The sequence below is a fragment of the Symphalangus syndactylus genome, chromosome 23 (genome assembly GCF_028878055.3).
Source record: "Symphalangus syndactylus isolate Jambi chromosome 23, NHGRI_mSymSyn1-v2.1_pri, whole genome shotgun sequence".
Taxonomy (NCBI): Eukaryota; Metazoa; Chordata; class Mammalia; order Primates; family Hylobatidae; genus Symphalangus; species Symphalangus syndactylus.
In genome coordinates, this window is record NC_072445.2 from 11,730,909 (window position 1) to 11,754,796 (window position 23,888).

The window sequence follows — 23,888 nt, forward strand, 5'->3', positions numbered from 1 at the left end:
TCAGCCCTGTGACCCTTAGCCACTAGGGCTACCCTTAGAAGGGAGAAGCACCTCCCAAGAGGAAGTGAGAAGGGCTGAGCAGAGATGCATGAAGGAGGTAACAGGTATGCAGAGGGTGGGAGGAGCACCACTGAGGAAACTGAGGCACATGAAGACCGGACCCTGCAAGGACTAGATATGCAGCAGCACTAGTCCAGTGCCCTGCAAACAGCAGGTACTTAATACAGCCAGAGTTGTAACTACTGTAGGTGCTCAAAAGACTGCCTGGTTTGGACACCACAGAGCCCCAGTTTGCTCAGGCTGGGAAGGAAGCATGAGCACTGGACCGGAAGGCTGTGCTGAGGCTCTCCACGCTGCACCAGCACTTTTCAAAGGTGCCAGCTCCCCTCTGGGCCTCAGCAGCCCCCCTCCCACTTGGCCCAGCTGGGGCCACTGTCTCCATGCACTCGGCCCAGCCCCCAATCTGGCACGGGCGCAGCGGGTGAGCGCACGCCTGGCGCAGGCCCCAGTGCCCGGGAGAGAGGCTCCAAGCAGGCAGCTTCCACAACTGAGCTCTCCAGCCAAGCAGGGCCTGCTGGGAAGGTTGGCAGACCTCCCTCCCTGTCCCCTACTGGGCCCACCCTTCCTCCTCAGCCCCCCACCCCCAGGAACCCTGGGCAGGACCAGCTGCCACCCCAGCTGGCATGGGGGGTTAAGGGGGACGGGTCTGGGCCCAGCTCTGGCAGTGCCTGGGTTTGCCCTCCTACCCTGACCCCCTTCCTGCCTGAATAAATTGGAATACAAATCAGAGGGAAACACTTTCCTCTGTTGGAACAAATTGCTATGGATTCCTCCCTGTCTCAGGTCAGGGCTCGCGATGGGGGATATTTTCACTTGCGGACTGCTAATAGACTCAGGAGAAGCTGCTGGATCGATCGAGGCCAGGAAAATTAGCCAGGAGCTCCAGGCCAGCCTCGGCCTGTCCCTGCCCCCAACTTCAGGTCTCCTGGGAAGGGTGGTGGGGGCCATACCCAGGCTGGACATAAGTCCCTGACTGATGACTCAGGGTGCTGGATGCCCGTGCCCACCCCCTGCCTTGGAACCAAGGCAAAGGTGACCAGAGGCCATCTGGAGGGGCAGTGAGATAAAGGTGGAGCCAGAGAAGCCCCCAAAGAGGTCTGCAGGCCCCCCTACCACACATATACATAGTTCCCTGCACATACATCCATATTCTTGTGTGCAACGTCATCACCCATATACACACCTACAGCACACACATGCCAGTGTATATTACATGCACAAAAATTCCAAATAATGTGCACTTGCATGAGGCAGAGAGAACCGGAGGAACATGTTACAGCTTCTGTTGAGGTACCAAATGAGAGCCGTTTATCTCATGCCAGTGGTCCCTATACACAGATACACACATACACTGATCTCCAACAGAAGAGGAGGAGGGGACAATGGGGGTATGAAGCCCACCCTCACCCCAGCCAGGCTTTGCAACCCCTGCTCCCTCAAGTCCCCAGAAAGGAGGGAGTGAACCAGACAAGGGCGTCGGTGCTTTGGGCACATCGGGGCATCCCTCAGTAACAAGCTCTTCCTAGTATCACTTGAGGCCACTTTGCCAGCAGGCACAGTAAAGGAGGTGCATGGCTTGATCAAAAAGAAAGCTATTCACGTCCCCTGCCTACTACCCTCGCCCACATCACACACACACACACACACACACACACACACACACCCCTCTGGAAATGAGAATCTAGATCTGGCTTGGGAGATGGATGTGGAAGAGGAGAGAGTAATCACTGGCAGATACAGCAGGGCCACCAGCTTGGCGAGACCCTTCACCTCTGGCCATTGGTTTCTGCCTCTAAAAATTGAGCAGGTAGGCTGGGCGCAGTGGCTTATGCCTGTAATCCCAGCACTTTGGGAGGCTGAGGTGGGCGGATCACCTGAGGTCAGGAGTGCGAGACCAGCCTGGCCAATATAGCGAAACCCCGTCTCTACTAGAAGTACAAAATTAGCTGGGCGTGGTGGCGGGTGCCTGGCTACTCAGGAGGTTGAGGAGGGAGAATCCCTTGAATCCAAGAGGTGGAGATTGCAGTGAGCCAAGATCCTGCCATTGCACTCCAGCCTGGGTGACAGAGAGAGACTCTGCCTCAAACAAACAAACAAACAAAAACACACAAAAAACTGGGCAGGTAGAAACAGGCAACCTCTAAGCCCTTTATCTCTGACCTTCCATGATTCCAGGCTGAGCCCCCTCTCTGCTGTGTGGCCTGAGAACTTCTCTTGTTTTCTCTGGGCTTCAGATTTCTCTCCTGACAAATGATTAGATTTGCCCTAAGATTCCCCCTGGCTCGGTCACTCTATGAGTCTGCGATTCTAGATAATCTCTGTCTTGTTCTCTGCTGTATCCTCAGCACCTAGAACACAGTCTGGCACATTGTGGGGGGTTCAATAAATATTGAATTAGCTAATTAATCTCAGGTCCCAGTTATTAGTGAAGAGATAGAGAGAAATATACAACAGGGTAGAAGTGCTGCTCTAAGCTGGACTCAGGAGGCTCAGGTATCTTCAGGGGTGCAGGCCACTCTGGTCATAGCCCATGGCTTGGTTCCTGGGCAGGGAAGCAGACAGAATACAGTCGACCTTATTACCCTCTAACCCCTAACAATCGTTTCACCCAGAATCCTGCCTACAGGGAGAAGGAGCAGTCTTCTAGTCTAGACTGTCCCCACTTCTGTGTTGGTTTTAAATTCAGTGGGATGGAGAACGTGGTGCCTCTCCTGGTGATGCCCAAAGACCCTGTAGATTCTGGGTGTGTCCTTAGTGATGCTCGACCCTGTCCTCCGCAGGTATAAGGCATCCTTCAGGGAGAGCCCGAATTCTATCAGGAAAGTCTTGGAGAAATTGACACACTTGGATTCTGGCCACAAAATCCAAGGAAGTAAATGAGCAGTGAGCAGGTCTGGTGGCTGCAGGGGAGAGTTTTCAGCCTGGAATGGAGGCTTGTACATGCAGCCCAGAACATGAGACCTAAAAGCAAAGAGCTCCACACAGCAGGCTGGCTCTGAAAAACCAAGACCATGGCTTAGGGCAAGATGTAATACAGACTGCTGCTGCCCCACCTGCACCCCCTCTCCTAAACACTTCAGCGCACCACCAGCCAGCTCCCAATTGCCAATGCCTGCGGGCACCTCTCTGCCTGAGGGCCGTCTCTGGCCACCAGAGCTTGCACTGCCTGTGTGCACAGTGGTTTAGGAGTACCGGGAATTAACACCCCCAGGAGCAGCCTCACCCAGTGACAGATGCAGGCTGGGTGTATACATGCCCCAGTTCCCTCACCCCATGGTGGGATAACTCTGAAGTGTGTTTCACAAAGTGTGCCAGAGTTCCCCCAAGGGACACCGATGAAACTGACTTGATAAGGCATCTTTCACTGGCTTCCTTTGCTTCCCTGTCTCGCTTCCCCATTCCTCTACCAGAGTTTCCTGGACTTAACTCCCAAATAATTACAGCATTCAGCTCCTTATCTCAGAGTCTACTTCTGGGGGAACCCAAACTAAGACTATGAGTCCAAGTGTATTTTGACTGTCCACGGTGTCCACTATGAAATTTCTCACATGGCCACAACACAGCGTCCACATATTGCCTAATGACCCCTCTACACACATATCAAATACCCCACCATCATCCTCTTCCTCCACCCACCACTCCCCTGGAAACTTCCTTGCCTGAATCTCATGGCTCAAGATCCAGCTCATCTGATCAACCAACCTGTGCCATGGGGAGAAGGCTTAAGGCTGCCGGGTATTCCCAGAGTAACCTTCTGGAGACAGTGGCAGTGCTTCTGCCAGCTAACTTATTAATAACTCTAAAGTGGAACTTGTAGGCAGTGTGACAAGATGTTGGGCCCTGTGGAGACTGGCAGCAACTTCCAGTTCACACTACCAAGAAGGCTCACCTTCCCACCCACAAGGGTGGGGGAAGCCCTGACATTTCCAATAAGGGCCTCTAACATCTAATGAGAATTCTAGACCCAGAATGAGCCCCAGATTCTGTAGTGTGGATGCAATGAGGTCTGAGAATAAGAAATGAGGTTCACAGGGGTGGGGGAAGGATTATAGAGATGTGGGCACACAATGAGCTTATAAACGCCATGCAGACATGTCCTGGATTCTCCTAAGCCTGGGAGGTGACACAGGAGAATGAGAAAGAAAGCTGTAGAAAGTCCTTTGACATGGCTTTTAACTTCAGCCTTGGCCCCTAATTGCTGTGTGACCTTGATAAGCCACTTGCCTTCTGCGGTCTCACTTTCTTCCTGCAATGAATCTGGAAGATCTGTTTTTGGGTCATTGAAGGCCACTGGCTGGCCGCTGAGCTCACTCCTTGCCATACCCTTGTGCCCCTCCTCATGGCCTCCTCTGTGTCCACCCTGTAGTCTTATTCCAGAAAGAAAAGTGAATTCAGGTCTTGCCGTGGCACAGAACTTCAGCTTGTCTTATGGGCTTTATGTATCTTGCCAGAAGGCAACCTGGCCTCCTCAAGGTCCCCTGCATTTTACTGGAACACTGGAATCAAACCCAAGTAGATGAGGCCACTGAAATTCAATTCATTCTCCCATCTCTATCAGCCCAGTATCCCTCTCAGAGATGGGGGAAATGCCTTCATCAAGAGTTTCTAAAGAATCACTTGGCAGCCGGGCACAGTGGCTCATACCTGTAATCCGAGCACTTTGGGAGGCCAAGGCAGGCAGATTGCTTGAGCCCAGGAGTTCGAGGCCAGCCTGGGCAACATGGCAAAATCTTGTCTCTACAAAAATACAAAAAATTAACTGGGTGTGGTGGCACACGCCTGTAATCCCAGCTACTCAAAAGCTGAGGCACTTGAACCCAGGAGATGGAGATTGCAGTAGGCTGAGATGGCGCCACTGCACTCCAGCCTAGGCGAAAGAGCGAGACACTGTCTCAAAAAATTAAAAAAAAAAAAAAAAAAAAAATCACTTGGGGAGAGTCTCAGGGCCAAGGAGTTACTGAAGTTCAACTCAGAGGTCTCAGTTCCTGAATCTTTCTTTCTGATAAGTTGTTACAGAAAGTTGAAATAAGGTCAATAGGAAGAACTTCCCAAACTGAAGGACCAGAGACACTGAGCAAACAGCAGCGGGGCTGCTTGGTCCCATGTGGGTGTGGGCCTGCTGAGAGGCAGAAAGATGACTTAGATCACCTCCGGACCGGAGCCTCTCACACAGCCCATCCGTTTCTGTTCCCAGAAATCAGGAGGCTGCTTTATCTGGAACCACAGAGCTCTTCTGCTGTTGGGGCTGAAAGGAGACACCTGCTAGCAGAGAGAGGTACCAACCGGTAGAAATCAACAATCCCGTGAACGTGTGAACCGACAGTGTCGGGGGGCGCTGGCAGATGGGAAGCTGGTGGGACTCTCACTTGAATGTCTGGGTGACCCAAGCAAGTCATCTCCCTCCTCTAGGTCTCTATCTTCCCTCAGGTCTCTTCTGGGCATCTTCAGAGCAGCCAGGATCCCCACCCCCACCCCTACCTGAGCCAGGCTGGCAGAGTGGAGCTAGGCTGGCAGAATGGAGCGAGGTGAGGCTGGATAGGCTGGCAGAGTGGGGGGAGTAGGAGAGCAGTCATTCACATTCATCTAAATCCCCTCTCATTCAAGAAACACCAACTGCCCCTAAAATGGGTGTTTGTGGCAAAGACTGCTCATCACCCACCCAATACCCACTCTCCATTTCTTTCTAACAGAATACAGATATTTTCTCAGATGGGAATGTGCCCATCTAAAAAACCCTATTTCTCAGCCTCCCTTGAAGCTAAGAATGGCCAGTAAGGTGTAAGCAGAAGTCACTGTAGGGTGTTTCTGGGAAAGCTCCTTAAAGACAGCAGACTCAGCCGACAGGCCTGCCTTTTAATGGTTCCTGCTGTCTTCCTTCCTGGAATGTCTCATGATGGCTGAGCCCCATCAGCCTTTTGGTGACCTTGAGGCAGAATGTTAAAAGGCAGGGTTCCCAACCTTTGCTGCACACTGGAATCATGTAGGGACTTTTTTTAAATGCAGATGACTGGTTTCCATCCCCTAGACCTTCTGATTTAATGGGTATGATGTGCAACCTGGGCATTGGGATTTTTTTTTTTTTTTTTTTTTTGAGATGGAATTTCACTCTTGTTGCTCAGGCTGGAGTGCAGCAGTGTGATCTCAGCTCACTATAGCCTCAGCCTCCCTGATTCAAGCGATTCTCCTGCCTCCGCCTCCTGAGTAGCTGGGATTACAGGCGTCCGCCACCATGCCTGGCTAATTTTTTTATTTTTAGTAGAGACGGGGTTTCACCATTTTGCCCAGGCTGATCTCAAACGCCTGACCTCGGGAGATCCACCCACCTCGGCCTCCCAAAGTGTTGGGATTACAGGTGTGAGTCACTGCGCCTAGCCAGCATCAGGACTTTTTAAACCTTCCAGGTTATTCTAACATGCAGCCAAATTTGAGAACCACCACTATAAGGAGAGCAGAGCACGAAGATGAAAGGAGCCTTGAGAACCTACCTCGAGACTTGAGAAAGTCAACATCATTTGTTTAAGCTTCTCTGGTCAGGTCTTACTTTCTAGCAAACAGGCCTGGGGGTCCTTATGCTGCTCCCTTGGGTCAACCCATCTGCCACAGCACAGGCTGGAGAACAAAAACTTGCCAGGGAACGCCTTCAGAAACCTCACACTTGCGGAAGTGGACGGGCACTGGACTTTGCATTGGGCAGTCTTGAGTTTGAACCCTGACTCCACCACCGGCTAACTATAGGGCCCTGGGCAAGTCACTCAATGTGAACCTCAGCTCCTCCATGTGGAAAATGGGGGCATTAGAAAAGGCTGTGTGTTCACCAGCTCAGCTGTGAGCTCCTTAGGGACAGATGTCATTTCACCTCTGCAGCCAAGACCCACCATCCTTCCAGACAGTTAGTGCGTTCTCATTAAATATTTGCTGGTTTTGATCAGGCATGGTGGCTCACAACTGTAATCCCAGCACTTCGAGAGGCCAAGGTGGAAGGATCACTTGAGCCCGGAGTTTGAGACCAGCCTGGGCAACATAGTGAGATCTCCATCTCTACTAAAAATTAAAAAAAAAAAAAAAAAAAGTTAGCCGGGCATGGTGGCACATGCCTGTAGTCCCAGCTACTCATGAGGCTGAGGTGGGAGGACTGCCTGAGCCCAGGAGATTGAGGCTGCAGTGAGCTATGATCACGCCACTGTACTCCAGCCTGCAAGACAGAGCGAGACCCTGTCTCAAACAGAATCAATTTTGCTGGTTTTACATTGAATTGCTACTTTGTTCTCCAGCTCTGAAACGTTCACTTTCTTTTTTTTTTTTTGTAATAGAGACAGAGTCTCACTATGTTGCCCAGGCTGGTCTGGAACTCTTGGGCTCAAGTGATCCTCCCATCTCAGCCTCCCAATGTGCTGGGATTACAAGTGTGAGCCACAGCACCTGGCCTCACTTTATTCTTAACCAAACAGGAAGGGGAATAAAGAAAAGGGCCACATTTCAAAAAGATACCATAATTTACCTATTAAAAATCAAAGAAAACTGTGTTTCTGAAGGAGACTCCTTCAATCTCTCTAGGTTTGAGACTGGAAGTCCCTTGGTTAGAAGCCAGAAGAGGGGCCAGTCTCCTGGGCTCTTGCCCTGGACCCTCCAGTTAGCACCATTAAAGTAGAAAGTCTCCCTGCTCACAGTTTAGAAAATAATCAGTGGATTTTGTTTTTTTCCTAAAACTCCAGGGTTCAGATGAACTTGGTTGAAACTAAGCTTGGGCAGTAACCTGGAAAACCAGGAAATGCCCTCAGAAAGTCCAAGGGAAGAAGACATCTGTTTTGGCCTGGCTTTTTCAGACACACTGTCTACACCAGCTGTGCCCAGTCATCATCTAAACAGCTCTTACAACCACAGATGCCTTGATGCCACCTGCAGGGTTTCTGATTCAGGAGGCCTGGGGCGGGGCCGGGCATCTGTTGTTGAAAAAGCTCTCCAGGTGGTTCTGACACGCGCCAGGGCTGAGAACCACTTCTCTACGCAGCTTCCAATCCTCTAGATAATTAACGTATCTCAGCTGAGTTTCTGGGACTGGAAAGGAACCAAGAAGAGCCTGGGATAGAATCTTCAAAAGCCAACCAAGCAGTGCCCTCGAGCCTGCTCAAGCCACCACTCAGCCACCAAGGTCACCCACCCCTGCAGCTCCAGCCTTTCACAGGCAAAAGGCTGGGCTTGGGGAAGGGGAGCTGCTATTCCAGCCTCCCTGGCCTGGCACATTTCTCAAAAGCACAGCCTATACCTCCTGTTGCCACATGCCACCCACACCCGGAGCTCCCTGCCATCTGCCTGCCACCCTCTCTGCGCTCGTGAAACAGAGTCCCCATAGTTCACCTTTGAGTTTACAAAGTGCTATCACTCCTGGGCTTCTCTGTAATCCCAAAAGGTAAGCGTGCCTGAACCAGGCTTCACATGGGGAAACTGAGGCTCAGAGTGGCGAGGCCATTGGGCAAGGACCCTCAGAGGCAGCAGGCTGCCCACCTGGCCCTCCAACCCGAGTCCAGTCTTCTTACTTCAAGCTCTCATTATGCACAGCGCAATCCCCGGTCTAGCAGCATCGGCACCACCAGATTCACGCAGAATCTCAGCCCAGCCCCAGCCCCGCTGAATCAGAATCTGCATTTCCATAAGATCCCAGGGGAGACTTCTGCACGGGAAAGTTTGAGGAGCCCCACTCTGTGCTGCAGCTGCCCCGAGCTCCCCAGTCCCCTGGTGGCCCTTTCTCATTCCGCCTCCTCCTCTCACAGACTCTGTCACAGGCTTTCAGGTCCACGTCCCCTCTCAGGCCTCCTCCTGCCCCCTAAACGTTGGTGCTCCCCAGGGCTCTAGCCTCAGCCCAACGCCTTCTCTCTACTCTCTAATCCCTGGCAATTTTATTCCACCTCATGGTTTCAACCCACATCCTTCTGCAGACATAAATCCAGATGTGCAAATCTACTTCTCCCGAGCTCAGTGCTCACTGTCCACCCGATTTGTCAATATCCCCCCCAGACATCCTAGTGCCAGAATCCCATGAAGTTCAAAACTTCACTCACATTGTCACTAAAACTATTTACTAAGGCCTTGCTACGTGCCGGGCACTGTGCTCAGAGCTTCCTAAGCACCGTCTCATCACAAGCCCACGCAGTGAGTACGATGATCTCCATCTGACAAGCGGAGAAGCCACGGCTTAGGAAGCAGATGTAACTTCTTGGGCTTTTACAGCTGGTGTGGGGCAGAGCTGGGATTCAGACCCAGGTTTCTTATGCAGAAGTCAAGGCTCTTAACTACTTCACTTCCCCAAACCTGTCTGACTTCCAGCGGCTTTTTTTCAACCTGTTTTCACTGTGTGCCAAGTCACCCAGCTCCAAACCTCAGAGCCGTTTGCAGCTCCTATTCCCTGCCTGAACCCTTTCCAATACACTTTTAGTGCTTAATGATGGTACGATCTTCTGTCTTGCCTTTTGCAGCAGCCTCTAACTGGTTTCCTTCCTCTACCCTCAAACCCCTACCATCTATTATCTACATGACAGCCAGAGAGGTTCTATTAAAAAGGTGTCAGTTCATGTCCCTTCTCTGCTCAAAACCCTGCCATGGTCCCCTATCTCATGCAGAACAAAATCCAGAGTCCTTTCATAGCCTTCAAGGCTCCAGACGATTGGACCTACTAACTCTCTGGCCCCACCTTCTACACCACTCTCCCTGGCTCACGCTGCTCCAGCCACATTGGACTGCTCACTGTCGCTCCAACAGGCCAGGCAGGTTCCTACTCCAGGGCCCCCATTCCTCTGCCTGGAACACACCTCCTGCAGGTGCCCACAGAGCTCCCTAGGACTCCCCTGGACAACTGCAAAGCCTCCTGACAGTCTCTCCAGCACGGCCTCCTCCCACACACAGTGGCATGGCTACCTGGCCCATAATACGGCTTGCATCAACCCAGCTCCCTGTTCGACATCCTCCTTACAGCTTTGCAATGAGCAGTTCTGGGTTCAAGTCCAGGTCTGCCACTCAGACAAGGGACTGATAAATGACTTTCTCAAGGAGTTGTGATGAGACTGAAGATAATGCATACTCATGACCGCAGGCTGGACAGTCAACGTTAGCAAGGTTTAATATTATTCCTGGCTGGGCACAGTGACTCACATCTGTAATCCCAGCACTTTGGGAGGCCAAGGCGAGCAGATCACAAGGTCAGGAGATCGAGACCATCCTGGCCAACACAGTGAAACCCCATCTTTACTAAAAATACAAAAATTAGCTGGGCGTGGTGGAGCGTGCCTGTAGTCCTAGTTACTCGGGAGGCTGAGGCAGGAGAATTGCTTGAACCCGGGAGGCAGAGGTTGCGGTGAGCCAAGACTGTGCCACTGCACTCCAGCCTTGGCAACTGAGACTCCACCCCCCCAAAAAAAAAAAAATTCCTTTACTGTTCCAGCCCTAACGGCCCCAATTCCCTTTCAGCTTATGCTCCAGCCCAGCTGAACAGCTCACGAACTCCTCACCCACTCGGGTTCCTTAGCTTCCAGGCCTTTGCCACAATGTGTCCCCCACCTGGAATGCCCCTCTCAATCTTTACTTCTATTTGTCAAGGCCAGTTCAAATGCTCCCTTTTCCACAAGGCCTTGGAAGCAATTACTTCACCCTTCAAATTCTCACAACCTTTTATCTGCCCTTGCTACATGACATTTATCAAAATCTTCCCCCATGTTATATGTGATTCCCCTTCTCCTTCCATCTTATTCATCTCAGTAGCCCTGCCAATGCCCAGAACTGGGTCTTGCTCAAGGTAGAGGCTCAGTAAACATTTAATGAATGATGAGTGAAAGGAACACCACACTGCTTTCCTTCCCTGCAAATCAGAAGATCCAGTGGGGCTGAGTCTTAGGGCTACTTCTTACCAGCTGTGCAATGTTATCAGGTCACTAAAACTCTTGGAACCTCAGTTTTCTCATCTGTTCAATGGAGACGATAGTATCCCCTGTGCTGACCTCTCAGAACGTCATTGAAGCAAAGGCTGCAGAGGCATGAAAATGCCTGGTTAGTCATGTGGCACTTACATACTTATAAGGGATTGTTGTTCTGACCAACAATCCTCCCTAAAAGATTCATTCCCCTCACACAAAAGGGTGCCTGAAAAAACCATGACCAAATGAATGGTCGGTTATCGAGTGAGGTTTACTTTCTTCTTTATACTTTTATGTATTCCTTGATTGTTTTGCAAAGAGCACATGTTTTACTCATAGTGTTATTCATAGACTTGAGGAAAAATGAGATTTCATTGTTGAAAAACAAAAATATTCATTCCTTTGAGCTAAGCCTTGCTCTTGCCTCCTGTATCAGCATTTAAATACCAGAGAAGCCCTTTGGTACATAATACCTTCTAGCAGCAGATGTATGCTTGCAAAGCAGGGTCTTCTGACCACGGGGAGAAGATGCAGAAGAGGGGCCAAGCGCCAGGTTTATACAGAGGCATTTCTGCAAGGGCACAAGCACCCCCATTCCCCCTGCCACAGCCTTACCAGAGCAAGAGCCCACTAGGCTAAGCTGAGCCCCAGCATCCAGGTGGGGCCTAGGGAAAACCTGATTCATCTGAGATTACAGCAAGTGTGGCTTTGGCCACGGGCCGGTGCCTAGGGACACCAGGGTGGGTACGTGGGAGCTGGAGGGAGGCTTGGAGTTCCAGAAGGCCCTAAGGAACCCTTTTCAGCCCCAGGTTGAGGAATGAGCATAACTCATCCCTCAGATAGGGTGAGGCCCACGGGAGCCCAGGAAAGGCAAGAAGCAATGTGGCGGCCAAGCCCTCCCCCTGCTGGCCACATCTGGAACGGCAGCAGCTGCCGCACAGGGCAGGGCCCCTAGGCAGTTACACACACACCCGATACCTGGGACCGTGTCAGGCTCAGGTGTCCAGAGGTGGGAGGTGAGGCAGGGCTCTTCCAGGACTAAGAGGCCCAAGACTCCATCTCCTAGGTCCTCTGTCTTCACCGGGTGGGTCATCTCCTAGCCGACCTTCCATGAGCCCAGCCATGAGATGAAAGTAGGGAGAGCGGGGCAGGAGGGAGTGGCAGGGACGTGGGGGCAGTGGCATTTGGGGTGGGGGTGTCTTCCACATTCCTGCCTCTGTCTCACTCCTTCCAGGCCCTCTCCCATGCCTCCTGGGCAGCTGGGAGAAGCTGGGGCTGCTACCACTGCCTGGATTTCCACTCCCGCCCCCAGGTATTGATTTCCTGAATCATTCATTTGCTGGGCCTTGGCGGCTGTGATTAGCTCCCTCCATTCTCCCTACAGATTCCGCCCCCTTCCCCCCCAGCCTGTCCCTCCATGTTCCAGCAAAGCAGAGCTAATATACCAGGCTCTAAATGAGGCTTTGCCACCTTGGCCCCAGCAGCTCACAGCCAGGCCTAGCCGAGTAGCTCTCAGCTCTCCCCTGCCAGCCCCCTCAAGGATGCTTTCCTGCTAACAAAATCCCCTCTAACTGACCTCCTTCCCTGACCTAGAGCCCCTGCTCATCCATGAAGCAGATTCCCATTCTGTAATGTCGGACGGGACACCATGAGGATCTTGACCCTAAGGCGGGGGCTCTCCAGCCTGACACCAAGGGTCTGGGGAGCCCTCAGGCTGGTTAAAGGGCCAAAATCAACTTGGGGTGGGGAGGTAACACCAGCAAAGCAAACAAAGCAGCTTGGATTTGTGGACACAAGGTGCTCTCCCTCGCTTGAGCAATTTCTGTAAGTGAAAAGAAAGAAAAAACAGAAGCACGGAGCTTCTTGAGGACATTAAGAGAACCCCAAGCCTCTGTTAGCCCCAGGAAACCAAAGTTTCAAGGCATGGGGTAGGAACTCTAGGGAAAAACCTCAAGTGCCCACACCCAGATCAACACCCAGGAGATGACACTGGGACACTCACTTCCTGAAATTCCTTCTCCGTGCTCCCCAGAGGAGGGGAAAAAACCTGACTTGGTGATAATTCTGTAAGCTATGTTGCTCTTGTCAAATTATTCAACATCTGTCTTCATGTTCCTACAAAAATTAGCATAGGATAGTAGTTTCTGATGACACCTTTGGTGAAATATTTTGACTTCCACCAGTAAGTTGCAAACAACTTGTCTTAAGGATAATGTCAATTCCCATTTCTGCATATTAAATAATTCAGGGGTTTGTTGTGTTTTTGTAAGCGAGAGGAATCCCACTGACCTGTGCTCCGACTGCTATGAGAGGAGAAGCCAGGACAGAAGGCGGGGTGTTCCCTGACGCTATCCGCAGGCAAGATATTCCTCTTCCATCACTTGGCTACTGCCTCCGCCCCAGAACTAGGCCTCTGGGGCCAGCCCAGCCCCCTGGCTTGCCAGAAAGCAGATTACAGGATCCACCCCAGAGGACACCAAACTGGGCCAGGAGATTGGGAGGCGAGGAGGGAGGGAGAACCGGCTCCAAATGGACCATCTGGTCCAGCACTTGGTTGTTTTAGCATCTGTGCCCCAAAGAACAAAGCCACCTGGCCAAACTGAGAGTGCTGCCTCCCCAGCCCTGTTGCAGACCATGGATCCTAGGGCAGGTGGTGGACCTCAGTGGGAAGCAGGACATAGGGTTCTAGGCACCTACCTCCTACCAGCCTCAGCAGAGACACACAGCCTAGGCCGAATGCCATCAGGTTCACTCTCCAGCGCCTGCTCGTCTTCCTCCGCTCTGTTCAGCCCCTCCCTTATCCACACAGGCCTGGGGGCAGAGGGCCAGGGGCAGGGGATCCCTCCCCAGGATGTACATTTTTCTCCTATGTCTTGAATTAGACCTGCTGCCTCCCTCCCCAGTGCCAGGGCAATACTAGTCTTCTAGCCTCTTCTCTCTTCTAGGGCTGCAGGCTAGGACTCTGTGACTCGCCCTAAGGAGAGACCCTTACACAATGCCCCACTGCCCTGCTGGAAACCAAGTCCTAGAGAGACTTCTCATGGAGAAAGAATTTCCAACCTGCCCCCAACTATGGCCCTTTCTTCATTCAGCAAATACCTGCCGAGCTCCTGCTATTGCGCCGAGGACCATGCTGGATGCAACACCAGGCTGGAGTGGCCATCCCTGGTCCCTACGTGCCGCCTTCACTCTCATGCTGTTTCTTCTGCTTTGCGGGTACAGAAAGACTGCTGGGGAGGGGGGCAGAAGAACTAGTCCCAGATCTTTGACCTACTTCTTAAGCCAGTCCTGGTCCTACAGAGATTCTCCCTTCTGCTGTATCTGGCCAAAGATTCTAGCATCACTAGGAACTCAGCGACCTCCCGTCATCCTCCTCCTCCTCCTAAATCTTCTGCCTTCATCCACCTCAATAAAGACTTTTTACCCAGCAATTCCCCGGAAGCCCCAACACTGCCTGAAGCCAAGCTCTCAAAGGAAAAGTGGCATGGCACCCAAGGGCCTGGGGTCGGCCCCAGCACACCCAGACCACTTTGGCTCTGAGTGAGAGCAACTGGGACCTAGGCACAGGCGGGAGGGGAGAAAACACAGAAAGAAAAGGATATAGATAAGCCTATGGCTGAATCCTGGCCCTAGAGTACTCTGAAATGAGGGTCCACAGAGACCGCTGCCCCTGACTCCAAACCCCACTCTCATTGCTGGGTTTACTAGACTAGGAACAGAGGAACCTCCTGAAGATGAGCCCCAAGCAGCTTAGAGAAGGTTAGAGAAGCTGGAGGGGATGGAGGACAGGGAAGACCAGGAGCGGGTCTTGCCAAATGCACCCAACGGCACAGGCAAGGAGGGTAGAGTGGAGGACAGCAGCATGCAGGAAGGGCTCTCCATCACCCTCCCCAGCCCCGGGGCTGTGGTGAGAAGGCAAAGACCTCAGCAGCACCTCTCTTAGGCACCTTGACTTGGGGAGAAAGAAGAAAGAGAAACCCCAGTCCACTGGCATCTTCATCTGCCCTGGAGAGGCCAAGGCCTCCGGTACCTACCCCATGGCCTCCTCCCCCCAAACCCAGACTCTCCCAGTCCCTTCTGCATTCTTTCCTGCCTTTCCTGGCCTCTGTGAGGGGCCAGGCAGTAAGAGACACACAAACTAATTAAGAAGCAGAGTTTGGCCAGATGCCTGGGCAAGTCTTACCAGAGAATTAAGCCCAAGCCAGCTAGCTGGGTAGGGCCAGGAGCATGTCACCTCTCAAACACCCTTCAGGACACCCCTTCCTCTTGCCAGGCAGAGGCAGATGGGCCAGCACCCTCCAGGGTGCTTTAGCCTCAGCACCTGAGGCTGGCAACCAGTAGTCAGTGCCTATACCACCCCACAAAGAACAGGTCAGACTCCCCCGGATCTAAAAGAGGAATCATTAGTCCCTCCGACCAACAGAAAAGGAAAGAGAGAATCCTGCCCGCCCCAGCCACACATCACTAAAAAGGGACCTGGACAAACCATCCTGCAGTCAAGAGAAAGCAAAGTAAGGGCCCCTGGGCCCCTGAGAATGACTTTCTGTGCTGTGGGGTTAAGGCACTGCGGGAGGCTGAGCCCAGGTGACTGAATGGATGATGCCTGCCCCGGGCCTTCCCTGGGAAAACCCACAGGATGGAAGGGGGAAGGGGTAACCAGAGTCTCCCTTGGTAACCAGAGCGAGGCGTGCGGACGCAGGAGCAAGGCTGCGTGGCAGGAGGCAGAGTTTGGACACGTATCCCGGTGGGTGCGTGCCGTGTTTGCGTTTTCTGGGGATGGTGGCTGAATGTGTGTGTGTGTGAGCGGAGGAAGAAGGAAGGTGGGGTTGGGGTTTGTATCTAGGAACCGGGGACAGGAAGAACTGGTTCACGGAAGGTCCGAAAAGGGATGCCGGGGTCGTAGGCGCCGGAGCCAGGAGATGCCGGCATCCCGATCAGGCTGTCAAGCCGTGAGTAGAAGAAGCGAAGCCGCAGCAACAGCGGGGAAGGCGAGCCCGCCGCCCGGCCGCGGTGCTGACAGCCGGCTCGCCCGCAAGCCGCGCGGCAACTCCGGCTCACGCATCGCTTGGCTTCCACTCCGGAGGCCGAGCCAGGACGAGGTTTCGGTGCAAGTCGCTGCACCAGCCCTGGGCTGGGTCTGTCCGGGTCTCCCGAGCCGACCGGGTGCTCTCAAGGGTTCCTAATCATTCCCATCTCTAGCAGGGTGTGGGAAAGTGGGTACCTCCCCCTGACATCCCGGCTTCACACCAGACCCTACGACCCGCCCCTGTGTTCCGAAGCAGCCAGCTCGGTCTCCTCGCGCCCTGGAGAGGGCGGGGACCCGGGCATCCACTCCAGAGTCCGAGCCGAGGTCTCCACCAAACCCCGGCAGCGCGCACTTTGCGCCTCTTGCAAAGTTTCCGCGCGGGGTTCAGCCAAGGTGGAGCGGGACGCGGGCTCTTACCGTAGACTCCTTGTCCCCGGCAGTGGAAGGGGATCAGCGCCAGAAGTAGAAGGCAGGTCACCTCCATCTTCACGGCCGGTGCTTCATCCCCGCGAGGCGGCGCAGCCCGAGAGGCGGTGGGGGGCGCATTCGCCGGGGCCCCGCGACGCCCCTATGTCCTCCCCTTTCCCTGAGAGGTGACAGCGGCGACGAAGACCAGGAGACTGAAGAGGCAGAGGTGGCGGCGACCCGGGTTTCTCCTCTGGCGGGGCCGCTGCCCGCGTGGGGAAGCAGGAGGCGCCGGCCCAGCCCCGGGTGCCTCGGCGAGCCCGGCACAGCAACCAGCGCTCCCACCCGAGGAGCCCGACCGCCGAGCCGCCCCGGATCCCCAGGGCTGTCCGCGCGGGACGCTGGGCGTCGGGGACCTCTCGGCGGCGGCGCTTGGATCCAACAGGCCACGGACGACTGACAAACTTGTCGTTTCCCCGCACTGGGGCCGCCCCTCAGCGGAGCGGAGTCGGGGAGGCCGGGGCTCCGCTCGAGTTAATCAATCTGCTGTTTCCAGTCCTGCGGCAGCCGCCGTGGGCTCAGCCGCCCGACTCCGGGGGGCCCGGGCTGAAAGCACTCGCGGCGGCGAAGGAGCCCCGGGCCCGGCCCTCCTGATCCGGGGAGTAGCGCGGGCTGGGTTTGGCCGAGGGACGAGCGCCGCGGGTCCCGGGGTCCCCAGGTCCGTGAAGTTAGCCGAGCCGCCGATAAACCCGGGGGAGGAAGAGCAGCCCGGCGCCCCGCAGGAACCTGGAGAGCAATTCCAGGCAAGAGGGGCCCCAGAAAACGGGGAAAGGAAGAAAGTTTGAGTCTCTTGAAAAATATTCGCGCTCTCGCCCAGGCCGGGGCTGCGGCGCGGGCGCCGCTCGCCGCCTCCGCTCGCCGCGCTCCGCTCCCGCCGTCTGGCCGCGGCCGTGGCGCTCCCGGGCTCCGAGCTCTCGGGAGAGCGGGGCTGCGCCGCGCCCCAAGTTGGTCGTCCCCGCCCCCGCCCGGCGGCCTTGGCCTGCGGGGACCCAGAGCGGGCGGGGCCGGGCGGGCTCCGGGGCCGCGGGAGCGCTCCGCTCGCTCGGCAACTTGGGCTTTGCTGTGCTGCTTTTTCGCCCCTCCGAGCTTTTCATTCCGCGCTCCTCCCGCCTCCCTCCCTCCCTTCCTTCCTCCTCCCTCCTCCTCGCGTCTCCTCGTTCGGTCTCTCGCTCTCCCACCCGTTGTCGCTCGCTCTCCTGTTTGATTCCCCTCCAGTTAAAAAAAGGAGCCAATTAAAGGCAGCCCAGCTCGCCTGGCCCAGCCTCTGTCCAATTTCCTCGCCTCCCCCAGGACCAATTAGAGAAAACAAAACAGGGCTGGGGGAAGCTGACTGCCTGCCTCTCTCTCTCTCTCTCTCTCTCCCTCTCTCTCTCCCTCTCTCCCTCTCCCTCTCCCCCTCCCTCTCCCCTCTCCTCTCTCGCCTCTCTCACTCTCTCTCTCTCTCCTCTCTCTCCCTTCCTCTCCTCTCCTCTCTTTCCCTTTCTCCTCTCCCTCTCTCCCTCCTTCCCTTCCCTTCTCTCTCTTCCTCTCTCCGCCCCCTAACATTCCCCCCCAACCCCGCCCAGCAGGAAAATGTCAGAAAGCAGAAATGGATCCATCTATCCCGAGGACAGTGGCGGAGAGACCTGGGTTTCGGCGCGGGCTCTGCAGCCGCGCGCTCGCACACTCGCTGTTCGCCAGCCTTGCACACCCAGACTAGCTGGCCGAGCCGGGTGCACCGTTGCCAGCAGCCCGCGGGGCAAACACGGCCGCTCGCTTCGGGGACCCAAGCCCGCAGGGCACTGCACACTTCGTAAATGTTCTGCACTTCGGGGAGGCGGGACTGAAGCGGGGGTCCTAGGGAAAGGCCGGGCGCCTGCGGTCCCTGGGGTCCTGCAGCCTTGCGAGCCGGGCCGCGGCTGTGGGTCTGCAAGGCTGTCTGCCCGGCTCGGGAGGCCCCCGCCCCTTTCCAGGCGTCTGGCGCTGGGGCCTGGCTGGGGCAGCTGGCGGAGAGGTCGCGCTGGGAGCTCCTGCGCTTGCCGCGGCCCACAGGTTGCCAGCAGGTTTGCTCGCACGACCCCTCCGCCAGAGCTTCCCTAAGTCACCCCACATTTTCCTCGGCTAGCCACTCTCCCCATCTTGCCTCCCCTCGGGACCTCAGGCGGCCCCAAGCGCCCCGGGGGCACACCTCCTTCCGGCTGCCGAGCCCGGGCCCCACTCCAGCCGCGGGAGTCCGGCACTCGGGTCTCGGCCGCCTCGAAGGGGCCCTCGCGGAGCGGGAATGCGGAGAACGCTCCTCCCAAACGCCGCGGGGAGGGGCGTAGGCTGACAAGCGAGGCTGGTGGCCTCCCCCGCGCCTCCGATCCCGCCCCGCGCCCAACCCGGGTCCTGCTAATCTCACCTGCTCCACCTGTCGCCGTTATTTATCTCAGCGTGTGCGCAAGAATTGTTTTAGGTCGGCCCGTGGGAGCGCAGACAATCGCAGCAGCTAACAAGCGGGGAGACTACAAACCCCGCTCCCTTCGCCCCCTGGAACTGCTCAATATCTTGATGGTGGTTCCACGGCTCTATGCATTTATCAAAACTCAAAGATCTCCACACTCCAAAAAGGTTAATTTGTCTGCATACAAATTGAAACATAAATTTTTAAAAAAATAATAATAATGAACCTCCCCTTCCCCAGGCCCATTTCCTGCTGGGTCTCTCCTCGCCTGACTCTCCAGGGCTTAGCCCCACCGGAGCGCGCGCTCCTGACTGCTGGAAGGGGAGTGGGAGGTGTCGGGAAGTGCCTGGTGGCATGGGGGGGTTCCATCTTCCTTTCTCAGCCCCCTTTCTGTCCATCTCAGGAAGCCTGAGAACATCCGAAGATTCCTATTCTCTAGCCCACCTCCACTCGTTTGCGCCTCCCTCGTGCCCTCTTCCCCCTTTTCTCTCCTTTCTACCCCGTGGGTCCAAGGCTGATAGGAGGTCCAGACTCAGTGCGGTGCACCCAGCAGATGCCAGCTGCAGACATGTTCAGTGAATTCACGGATGATGCCCATCGTGGCCATATATCACAGACCGGGGATACCCTCAGGGTAGCCATCCTTTCACTCCCCAGCCCCCGACTGTTACCTCAAAGGCAAAAAATTCATTTTCTGTCCCACAGAGATACACAGCCACCATGCCTCTTCCCACCTCCCCCATCCAGTCAGAAAAGGAAGTGGTGCCAACTGAGGGAGTGATGAGGGGTAGCTTCTTCCATTGTCATCCTCTTCCCATTATTAGAGCATTCCTGGAAGTCCCTACCCCTTCCAGGAAGCTCTCAGGGAGTGATCACAGCGACTGTGGCTCTTCCTGGCTTTGCCCATTCTGTGCTGAATGTATACTTCTCCATACCGTGGGAAACTGCCCTCTGATTTTCCAATTAGCTGTTCCAACACCAAACAGCAGTCAATTGCTCCTCTTTGGCTTTGGGGTGAGTTACTGGGGACAGAGAACTGCACTGACTCAGCTGACATTCTCTTGACTTTGCCCTCTCTAAACTCACACACTAGCCTGGAGGAGAAAGAAGGTTCATGATGGCGGGGTGGTGGGAACAGAGGACCAAATTAGCCAGGCTGGGATTGAACATTTGCTGTAGCTAATCCACTTGTGAATACTCTGCAGCTAATTGTATGCAGTGTAAATACCTTGACAGCCTGTTTGTGTGTGCCTGTAAATTCAGCCGTCTCCTCCCCCAAGTGTGCCCTGCCTGCTGCCTCAACACAGCCCAGTGTCTGACAATCGGAGGCAACCTCAGAGAAGGGAAAGAGCCCTAGACATCAGTCCTGTGTCCCAGTCCTAACCTCTTTAGGCCTCAGTTTCCCCAGATGTAAACTAGGTAAGATCCCTCTCTTCCTAGAGAGAAGTGAAGTAATAAGAACAACAGCTGACATCACATGCCAGGCACTGTATTAACTATTTAATCCTCATAACCACTATGTAAGACAGGGCTGTTATTCTCATGGAATGACATAGGAAGATGTAGTGACTCACTCAGCTGCTAAGGGGCCAAACTGAGCTTTGACCTCTGTAGCTTGGCTCGGCGATCTTGCCCTCTCCCACTGTTCTATACTGAAGACGGGCAAGGGCCTAGGTATCAAATAATGTTCCACAAGAACTGTTTACTGTTCCCTTTACAGACACAGAGAACAATACTCTGGCCCCCAAATTGCACCAAGGGCAGGGGGGACATGAGAGCTAGACTGCTAGACCTGACATGGGCCATAGGGCACAGGATGAGCCTGAGGCCAGGCTGTATGGAGGCTTGGTGGTCAGCACCCAGCTGCCAAGTCTTCGGTTCCACTCACGATCATTCTAAGGTCACTTCCCACTAGAAAAAAAAAAAAAAAATATATATATATATATATATATCCTCAAAGAAAACCTAGCACTTAGGCCCCAGGAGGTTTCAGGAACTCGCTGCTGACCACAAGCCAGGGGCCAGGGAACCAGGGGCTCCAGGCATTGAGCAAGCAGGGCAACTGCGGTTTGTTGTGAGAGCATGTTACTAGAAAGCTCTCCCATCTCCTCCTGCCACTAGCTCACCTCTGGCAGAGGAGAGAAAGAAAGAGAGAGAGAGGAAGAGTCTTTGCTAGATGGTGTTGTCGCCTTGCGAGAGAAATCGTCTCTGAAAATCATACAGTGGCAGGTATTGATTCAATCTCATTGCAAGACGCTTTCTGGTCATGTGGGGGAAGGATGACTGGGAGGGGCGAGGAACGGGAGAGTTATGACCCCGCGCTGAAAGACCAGTTTATTAATTCGGGCTCTAACAAATAGCCAATTAGGCTTCAGCTGCTAATTAGTAGGCAGTTAACTCCTATTATAAACTGTGGTGGCTCAAGACTGGTGAGAATGTAATCCCACCATGACACCCTTGGAGAAAAGTGAGACTGAAGACATATGTCACTCAGGGTGTGTAGCCCACACCACCCCCCTCCTCATCCCACACCCCTAGCAGACCTTCTGCTGGTAGAATGCAGGCTGCATGAGAGCAGGGACCTTGTCTGTATGTTCACCGTTCATTCATTTAACAAATATTTAATGAGTGCTTACTATGTGTCAGGCACTGCCCTAGGCACAGCAGACTCAATGTAAATAAATCAGACAAGAATCCCTGCCTTCATGGAAGCTATAGTCTAGCGAAGAGACAGACAATAGACTACACAAATGGGGAAAATACGGTATTTGGATAGTACAGGGTATGAAGGAGAACACTAAAGCTAGGGAAAGGAGTAGGAAATGTAAGAGCTGAACTGTCAGAGAAGGTATCCAGAAGGACCCCACTAACATTTCAGTCATGACCTTTAAGAGGAGAGGGACCGAACCACGCCAGTATCTAGGGGGAGGACATTGCAGAGAGAGGGGATGGCAAGGACAAAGGCCCTGTGGTGGTGAGGAGGACGTGGCTGCAGCTGAGAAGGTGAGGGGAGAGTAGGAGGAGCTGAGATCAGAGAGATTTAGGGAGCAGGTCATTCGAGTCTTGGGATTATTGCGGGATGTTGGGTTTTACTCTGAGCGCAATAAGAAGAGCTATGACAGGGTCTTGTGCAAAGCAGGGAAGGGATCTAACTTTACTTAGCAGGCTCACTCTGGCTGCTGTGTAGAGAACAAACTGAAGGGGGTGCCACAGTATCCTCAGCAGCTGGCACTACGCCTGGCCAGTAGTAGGTGCTCAGTAACTCCTTATATGAGTCGATTAATGAATATTGATGGGGCTAGATTGCAACACTAGGAACCATGCCCACATTTGAAAGGCCAATTTATTTAGATTGTCTTGTAAATTACAACCATCTCCATGGGTGCCCTCATATTTGAACTTTCCAAAGAATTCCACATCCATTAACCTACCTGGTCCTTAAAATGTTCCTGTGAGGTAAGTTAAGACATGTGGCCCCCTCCATTTTACAGATGTGAAGACTGAGGCAAGCAGACATTTGCTGACTGGCTTAACAGGGTGTGACAGAAGTGACCAGTTCCAGAATCTTAGGTGTGGGGAAGAACGCAAAGGAGACAGGAGTCCCTCTCCCACTTCTGGCCACTATGTCACGACTACACCCTGACTCACTGTGTGACCTTCCCCTTTTGGCCTCTGGATTCTCATCTCCACAATGAGCATATGTGCCTGGACCACCTGTGAGATTGCTCCCAGCACTAGACTCCAAAGCCTTGTGAGCTCTCTCCAAGGCCTGATATCTGGAGCCACCATTTCCCAAGTGAGGGTCACCTGGGCTTCCTTTGTCTACACTAATGTTGGAAAAGGGGAGGTTTTGTTTAATTTTTTTGAGTCGATGGTGCAGTAGATCACAAGTAATTTTGTTTTAATACTGACTTGAAAAATATATGGTCTTCCCACTCTGAGCAGGTGTAAGGGACACTAGTTTACCAGGCTGTGCTTCCCCACTGGGGTGGGTCTGGGAAGAAGCAAATGGGCTGGAAAAGTGGAGTTCTTTTGACTCGTCATTAACTTAACAGATATTCATTGACCCAAGCATTGTGTCTATATCATCCTGGGCACCCTATTGTGCTGGAGGCATCCAACAGCTAAAGACACAGCCCTGCTCTCAGGTAGCCCAAGTCTGACGGAGGAGACAGCCCTGGCCCTAAGGGCCCGTAGTCTGATGGGGAAAGACTGCTATTATAGGGTTACAGATCCTAGCATACAAATGGGGCCAGGCTATAGATCTAGGGACAGATAGGTGTACTATAACAGCAACCAAGTGTTCACTACATGGGTAAGAGTGAAGAGGATGGAGAACTAGGAAGCCACTGGCTGGTTACTCGGATTTCTAGGCTCTTACTGAACATCTTTTTTTTTTTTTTTTTTTTTTTTTTTTTTGAGACAAGATCTCAGTCTGTTGTCCAGGCTGGAGTGCAGTGGTGCAGTCAGAGCTCACTGCAGCCTCAAACCCCCAGGCTCAAGTGGTCCTCCCATCTCAGGCAACCAGGCTTGAAAAAAAAAATTAGCCTCCTGAGTAGCTGGGATTACAGGCGCCCACCACCACACCTGGCTAATTTTTTTTTTTTTTTTTTTTTTTTTTTTTTTTTGTATTTTTAGTAGAGATGGAGTTTCACCATGTTGGCCAAGCTGGTCTCGAACTCTTGACTTCAGGTGATCCCCCCATCTTGGCCCCTAACCTTTCTTCAAGCCTGGTTGCCTGCCGATTTCCAAATTTCAGCCAAACCCAAGGGAAGTAGTCTGTGTTTTACTTGGATATTTTCTCCTAATGCAAATGCCTTTCTGGGCTCCTGGGAAAGAGGCCTGTTTGAAGGAAATACTGTGAAGCTGGCATGCAGCCGTTGGTACCCACAGGGAAGAGCACCCTCTCTCTGGAAGCCAGGCTCCACCCCAGCAAGAAGTCCCAGCCCCATCTGATGCCACTGACCTCCCCTAGGGAGATATCTCTGACTAAGCAGACTACAGGGCACCTAGA

The 23,888-nt window shown here is 53.7% G+C and overlaps 1 protein-coding gene across 3 annotated transcripts in view; it reads right to left on the minus strand.

The window, feature by feature from the left end:
• The window catches only part of MDGA1 (MAM domain containing glycosylphosphatidylinositol anchor 1), a 64,823-nt gene extending 47,467 nt beyond the window's left edge, over nucleotides 1-17,356 (minus strand). The window contains exon 1 of one of the 3 annotated variants that reach the window (XM_055263578.2): nucleotides 16,405-17,356. In XM_055263578.2, the coding sequence (XP_055119553.2) occupies nucleotides 16,405-16,471 (67 nt within the window). In that variant the 5' untranslated portion in view covers nucleotides 16,472-17,356. The remainder of the gene's footprint in view (nucleotides 1-16,404) is intronic. The other 2 variants (XM_055263580.2, XM_055263579.2) reach the window with 2 other exon arrangements.
• Nucleotides 17,357-23,888: the final 6,532 nt, after the last annotated feature.